Source organism: Saimiri boliviensis, chromosome 1 (genome assembly GCF_048565385.1).
Source record: "Saimiri boliviensis isolate mSaiBol1 chromosome 1, mSaiBol1.pri, whole genome shotgun sequence".
Classification (NCBI taxonomy): domain Eukaryota; kingdom Metazoa; phylum Chordata; class Mammalia; order Primates; family Cebidae; genus Saimiri; species Saimiri boliviensis.
In genome coordinates this window covers 159,114,255-159,121,337 of record NC_133449.1, presented here as the reverse complement: position 1 = coordinate 159,121,337, position 7,083 = coordinate 159,114,255, and the positions used below count along the sequence as shown (strand labels likewise).

Here is a 7,083-nt window from a genome sequence, read left to right as displayed (position 1 = left end):
AGATGGGTCAAGCCTCATTAGATGCATGGTGATTAAACAGAGTAGGAGACAAGCAAACCTTCCCACAATCCTGGGCTGCTTATATAGGGGCAGGGGAGGGGGCGGGCCACAAATCGAGCCACTAGGGAGAGAGGTGGCAACAGAAAGGCAAGAGGTTGCCTGTCTGTCTGACCTATCTGTGTTGGATGGCAGGCTGGAGACCACTCTTCTGCCAAGACACCATAATAGGGAGGCCAAAAATGAAAGCAAAGTTGACCCCACCAGCATTTCCCTCTGCCAACCCAGAAGGAAATCAGGCAGAGGCTGGGATAGAAAACTGGGTCTAAAAGATTCGCCTATCGCCGGGCGCAGCGGCTCACGCCTGTAATCCCAGCACTTTGGGAGGCCGAGGCGGGCAGATCATCTGAGATCGGGAGTTCCAAACCAGCCTGACCAACATGGAGAAACCCCATCTTTACTAAAATTACAAAATTAGCTGGCGTGGTGGCGCATGCCTGTAATCCCAGCTACACGGGAGGCTGAGACAGGAGCATCGCTTGAACCTGGGAGGCAGAGGTTGTGGTGAGCCGAGATTGCACCATTGCACTCCAGCCTCAGCAACAAGAGCGAAACTCTGTCTCGAAAAAAAAAAAATTCGCCTATTCTTTCTCACTTCAGCCTCTTAAGATGGGCTCTCCTGGGACTCTGCCTCCTTTGGTGGGTGTTATAGGAGGGATCTTTTAGGAGGTGAATGAATCATGGGGGAGCATAGGAGGCCACGATGATGGAGAATGGGAAGAAAAGTGTGAAGACACAGCAAGCAAATATCACCTTCTCAAACAGGGCTGTGTCTACACAGGCCAGCTTCAACAGGGATAGCATTTAACAGAAGAAATGATTCATTTCCCTCAAGCCACAGTAGGGGAAGTTCATTACTACCACCATCTGGATCAAGCCATCTATTATCCCAAAGGCCCAGGAGCTCCCAGTAATTTGGAGACAGACCCTCTGATTCATGAGGATGGGATAGTGAAGTGGGTGGCTAACGGCCACATAGCAGTCATAAACCATGAGTCCCAGCAAGAGCCCCTCAGATCCTACAAGACAGACGAAGAGGCCAATTTGTGTGCCACAGCCCACAAAGGAGATGGACTTCCTACCAGACAGGAAGTTGGCCACCATTTTTGGCACATTGATACAGACCAACATGAGGTCCATGAGGGAGAGCTGGCTGAGGAAGAAGTACATGGGGGTGTGAAGTTGAGGGTCCATATAGATGAGAAAGATGAGGAGGACATTCCCACAGAGGACCACTGTGAAGACCACCATACCCACAGAGAAGAGGACAAGGTCCCCTGTACTGTGGGAGAAGATGCCCGAGAGGATGAAGTCATTTGTGGTTGATTGGTTCTCTCATGTCTCCATGGCTCAGTTGTTATTCCTGGTCACCTGAGAATATGGACAAAATGTATTAGATTGACTGACATTTCTTTTTTTTTTTGAGGCGGAGTTTCACTCTTGTTACCTAGGCTGGAGTGCAATGGCGCGATCTCGGCTCACCGCAACCTCCGCCTCCTGGGTTCAGGCAATTCTCCTGCCTCAGCCTCCTGAGTAGCTTGGATTACAGGCACACGCCGCCATGCCCAGCTAATTTTTTTTTTTTTTTTTTGTATTTTTAGTAGAGACGGGGTTTCACTATGTTGACCAGGATGGTCTCGATCTCTTGACCTCGTGATCCACCCGCCTCGGCCTCCCAAAGTGCTGGGATTACAGGCTTGAGCCACCACGCCCGGCCCTGACTGACATTTCTTTATAGACCTCTGCATGCTCTGTCTTTAGTCAGCTATTTTGTGTGTAACTTATTAGAGCTTAACAACTGAAGCTTTGGGTCATGATAGAGACACTCCTTTATGTCTCCCTAACACAACAGTCGGAGCCCTTCTGGCTCCTAGAATTGGACTGCATATATGTGCTGTGTGTATCTTTATCAAGAAGGGTAGAACTGAGCTGTTTCATGTGTCATAGACCTTTGGACAACCCTCTTCATCACGCAAAGTCTTGGCTGTGCCGTATGAAACAAAATTTTTTTATCTGAGATCACATGGACTTGGGAAACTATGTTTCATGGAGCTGAAAGCATTTCATTCCCAGGAGATAATTCATGTGTTCTATAGAAAGGAAGGGAAGAAAGCAGGTGTTGCCCTTCAGTCTGCAGTCTGTATGTTCTGAGAGTTTTCTTAGGCTAACTACTCTATTATGTTCATAATATAGGAAAAGGATGTTCTCCTGTTGTGCCCCACATGAGAAAGGAAGAGTTGTGATGGATTCTGTCATTTTCAGTCATATTGAGAGTGACAGGAAGTCACAGGGGCAGTGAGGAGAAGCAATGACTTGGTATCCAAGACTCTTAAGAACAGTGAGGTTTTAGTTATGCTGGGCCTTATAAAATAATCCCACAGTCAGAGCTTCAGTAGAAGTGGCTGAAAAAGTAGTATAGGTAATATGTGCTTCCTAAGTTACCTTTATTAGAAATTGCAGTGCCTTCTTTATGAGATCCTTTTAACTGATATATTTCACTTGGATTTCTGAGTCGTTTATTCACTGTTTTATCAAACAAAGTTCCAATGAATTTGTTTGGAGCCTGCTAATAAAGAGGGATTTACCTTGATATTTAGCCAGGAATTATTTTTTGTTTTTGTTTTTTTGAGACAGGGTTTCACACTGTCACCAGGCTGGATGCAGTGGAATGATCTTGGCTCACTACAACCTCCGCCTCCTGGACTCAAGCCACCCACCCACCTGAGCCTCCCACAGGTGCCTGCCACCATGCCCAGGTTACTTTTTAATCTAATTTTGTTAGATACGGAGTGTTGCCATGTTGCCCAAGCTGGTCTCCCAACACTTGAGCTGAGGTGATCTGTCTGCTTTGGCCTCCCAAAGTGCTGGGATTGCAGGTGTGAGCCACCATGTCCTGCCAAACAATTTGTCCTAAACACCTTAGTATAGAGAGACATCAGAGACATGGTCTGATTTTACATGGACAAAGCCAAGTCAGGAAATAACATCATGCATATTAAAAAAGGCAAATGTTCCTTGACAGTAGAATATCTGAATCCAGGGCAAATAACAGAACAGATAATTACAGACAACATGTCGAAAACATTGCCATATTCCGACTCTGAGTCTGTTATCATTGGCGTCACACTCTCCCCCGGCTGAGCCTTGTCTCCGCTCTCCAGGGAGTTCCCAGTTTTCCTTGGGCCTCTTTCTATTCTATTTCTCATTTGCCTCCTTTCGATTTGGTTGTCCGTTTATCCATCTGGGCCTACATTGTCAGGCAATATCACTGTTCTGTAAGTAGCACAGCACTGCAGTATGTTTTCCCTTAATTTTGTATGACTTTCTTATTGCTTTGTAGCAAATAGCTCCAGAACCGAGGAGCTTCAAATAGAATCACACACATTTGTTTTCTCATGTTTCCCATGGACCAGGGATCTGATGCAGCTCAGCCATGTGCCTCCATCCTGAGGCCTCTCCTGAAGTTCCCGCTCAGCTGTTCAGCAGGTGCAGCCCTCTCAGGGCTTGGAGGGGGAGGCGCTTCCTGTGGCTTTTGGCACCTCGTTCCCTCCTCGAAGGTGCCTCACTACATGACCGTTGACTTCTGCCAGGGCAACTGATCCTCCAGAGAGTGGGAGGAAATCACCCTGAAAGGAGCAGGGTATTTTGTAACCTCACGTTGGAAGTCACATCCCTTCAGCTCTGTGTACTCTGTTTTTAGATATGAGTCACTAAATGCAGCCACATTCAAGGGAAGGAGAGTACCCAAGGTTGTGAATGCCAGGAAATGGGCACAGATGAGGACCCTCGTAGAGGCTGCTGACCACCTTCCCTGTTTCTGTCTCAAGTCTTGATTGCTGATAAAAATAAATTGAGCCTTGATTAATTTAATAGGCAATCATGGCATACAGGAAAGGTGATGAATTGCATGGAGCCTAGAAAACTAAGAATCAAAGGTTTTGGGCTGGGTGATGTAGATCAAACCTGTAATCCTAGCACTTTGGGAGGCTGATACAGGAAGGTCACTTGATGCAAGGAGTTCAAGCCCTGTCTCCACGAAAAATAAAAAATTAACTAGGTGTGGTGGCATGTGTCTGTAGTACCAGCCACTCAGGAGGCTGAGTGAGGAGAATCACTGGAGCCCAGAAGCCCAAGACTGAAGTGATCTGATCATGCCACTGCACTCCATCCTGGGAGACAGAGTGAGACTCTATCTCAAACAAACAAACAAACAAGCAAAGTCTTTGGGTTTGTCAGTCTATCTCCAATCTGCTGAGAAGAGGCAGGTCTCTAGTGACAGGCAGCACTCACTCAGAAAATCACATTCAGTGTCTGCAGCCACAGTATTCACATCCATTTTTATTTTGGCCCATAGTGATCCTGCAATAAAGGTAGAGTGATTTATTAAAATGGATCTTCTTATACAGGAGAAACAGAGGCTCTGAGAAGTTGACTGCATAGCCCATGTTTGGTAAATGTAGAACCAAGACTTGAGAAGGAGCCTTTGAATGTCAGTTCTGGAAACTTATCTTTAGATCAGCCTATTCCTGGGGAAAATACTTTGAGAAGGGTAAGCTGCCTTATCTTGTAAAATCTTTCGGTTAGGAACTTCTGGTTCCTTTTTCTCTGACTCTTGGCTCACCCAGCAGGCTTCTTGTTTGAACTCTGAACAATGGGAGATGCTTTTGCTGAAGAGCAGCACTGGTATCCTGTGAGATGCAGCTCTCATTACGGGTGGATGTATGCTCTCCTGTGGTGATTAAGTTCCTGACTTATGAGTTAGTTAGTGCAAATGCAATTCCCCAACCTTAGAGGAAAATTACCATTGGATTTCTGGACCTGCTGAATTCCAGGGGTGACCTCGATGATGGTCATGAGGCTGAGGTGCAGGAGCCAGAGACCCCTCTGGGCATCTCTCCAGGTAATGCCATAAGTCTTCATGGGATTCCAGACACCCCTCCCAGCCCCAGCCTTGAACTGCAAATTTCCCACAGAACATATACAATTGAGTGACTCCCTGACACCTCAAACAGAAAACAACCAAGCACTGTTTTTCAGCTGCCCGCCATACAAAAGTTATATCCCCTCCTCTCATCTTATTAATGCTGATGTCCTTTAGGGCTCAGCTCAAGTTTACTTCTGCCATGAAGGGCCCTCCACCTGACCCCACCAGGTGATCCCTTCCTGTGCCCATGGCACTTCTGACACAATGCATGTGTTGCTGAGGACTGCAGCTGGGGTCACTACAGCCTCCCCACTGGCTTCACCCAGCAGACTGAGGGTGAAGCCATCGCCTGGAATTTAAGCCAGATGATGTCAGTCTTGTGCTCAGAATATGACACTGGCTCCCAACATCCTCCCAGCAAGGGCCAATGTCCTCCTAGGATCCCCCACTTTGCCTCCCACAGCTGCCAGCCCTCACCTGACTCCAGGTGTTTCATTTGTTAAGGCCCTTGTATTATTATTTTCTTCCTGGAGAGAGCCAGATGCCTCTGACCTCAGCACCTTTCCTGCTCCTTCTGCATGGAGCATCTTCCCCACTTGTCTATACCCTCCCTTCAGGTCTCCCACCATGTGCCTTCTGCTCATTGAGAACTTTTCTGCAAAGCACCCGATGCTGCCCTCCTTCCCTGCTTGCTTTCACTCCACAGCTCTTATCACCCCTGATACTCTACATGCTTACTTATCTGGTGGGGCTTTTTTTCTGTCATTGAGATAGGGTGGTCCAGGCTGGGGTGCAGTGGTGCAATCAAGGTTCACTGTAAGTTCCACCTTCTGGGCTCAAATAATCCTCCCCCCTCAGCCACCCATGTAGCTGGGACCACAAATGCTCAGAAAATTTCTAAATTTTTTGTCAAAATGGGAGTCTCCTTATGTTGCCCAGACTAGTCTTCAACTTCTGACGTCAAGCTATCTTCTCACCTCAGCCTTCCCAAGTGCTGAGATTCCAAGAGTGAGCCACTGCACCCAGCCCTGTGGGTTTTGAATCATCAGCTCTATCCCACTGGCTGTGAGCATCCTGAGAGCAGGGCACTCCTGCCTGATTGGCTCTCTGTTCTGTTTTTAAGATGGTCCCTCTGTGAGATATGCGTGCTAACTGAATAAAACCACACCCATGAAGTGATATGCAGCTGGAGTTTCCATTTTCCGAATGCAGAAGGTTTCCTCTTTACATGTGGGAGAGCTCTCTCCTGACCTGACTGTAGCAGAGGTCAGTGCCAGCTTCCTTCCCACGCAGAGCTGTGAGTGCTAGTGCATGTCTTCAGTTTACAAAAGACAAGTGTGAGAAGCGCAGATAGGGGACAGTTGCATGCAGATGTATTCAGGTCCTTCTCTCGCTGCAAAGACAAAATGAGGCCATTCCATAGGACACGTTCTCTGGGCAAAGACCTGGAGTAACATCCTCATCTCTGATGCACCTGCCCAATTGCAGAGCCTTGGATTTAGCCACCTGAGCTGTGTCCCTACAGAGCGAAGCATGTCCTGACTTGTGCCCTAGAAGATGTACCCAGGGGTCCTTGCCACCAACACTTAGGTGTGATGTGGTGAGGGTTTTCTTTTTTCTTTCTTTCTTTTTTTTTTTTTTTTTTTTTTGAGATGGAGTTTCGCTCTTGTTACCCAGGCTGGAGTGCAATGGCACGATCTCGGCTCACCGCAACCTCCACCTCCTGGGTTCAGGCAATTCTCCTGCCTCAGCCTCCTGAGTAGCTGGGATTACAGGCACGTGCCACCATGCCCAGCTAATTTTTTGTAGTTTTAGTAGAGACGGAGTTTCACCATGTTGGCCAGGATGGTCTCAATCTCTTGACCTCGTGATCCACCCGCCTCGGCCTCCCAAAGTGCTGGGATTACAGGCTTGAGCCACCGCGCCCGGCCATGTGGTGAGGGTTTTCTATAGATGCAAACTGCTTTTCCCACAGCCTTCAAACACCGTCTTGTCCAGATGGGCCCGAGGCCCAAACAACCAACCAAACAAAGCAGGTCCTCCAGAAATTCACAGCGGAAGTTCCCCTTCCTGTCTGCAGGTGCCCAGTCCCACTACTGTGT

At 47.8% G+C, this 7,083-nt stretch overlaps 1 protein-coding gene across 1 annotated transcript; it reads right to left on the bottom strand.

Moving 5' to 3' along the window:
* Positions 1–735: 735 nt before the first annotated feature.
* LOC101049919 (olfactory receptor 2V2) lies at positions 736–1,404 on the bottom strand. The gene is given in 1 exon segment (XM_074400744.1): positions 736–1,404. A coding segment is annotated over 1 exon segment (669 nt).
* Positions 1,405–7,083: the final 5,679 nt, after the last annotated feature.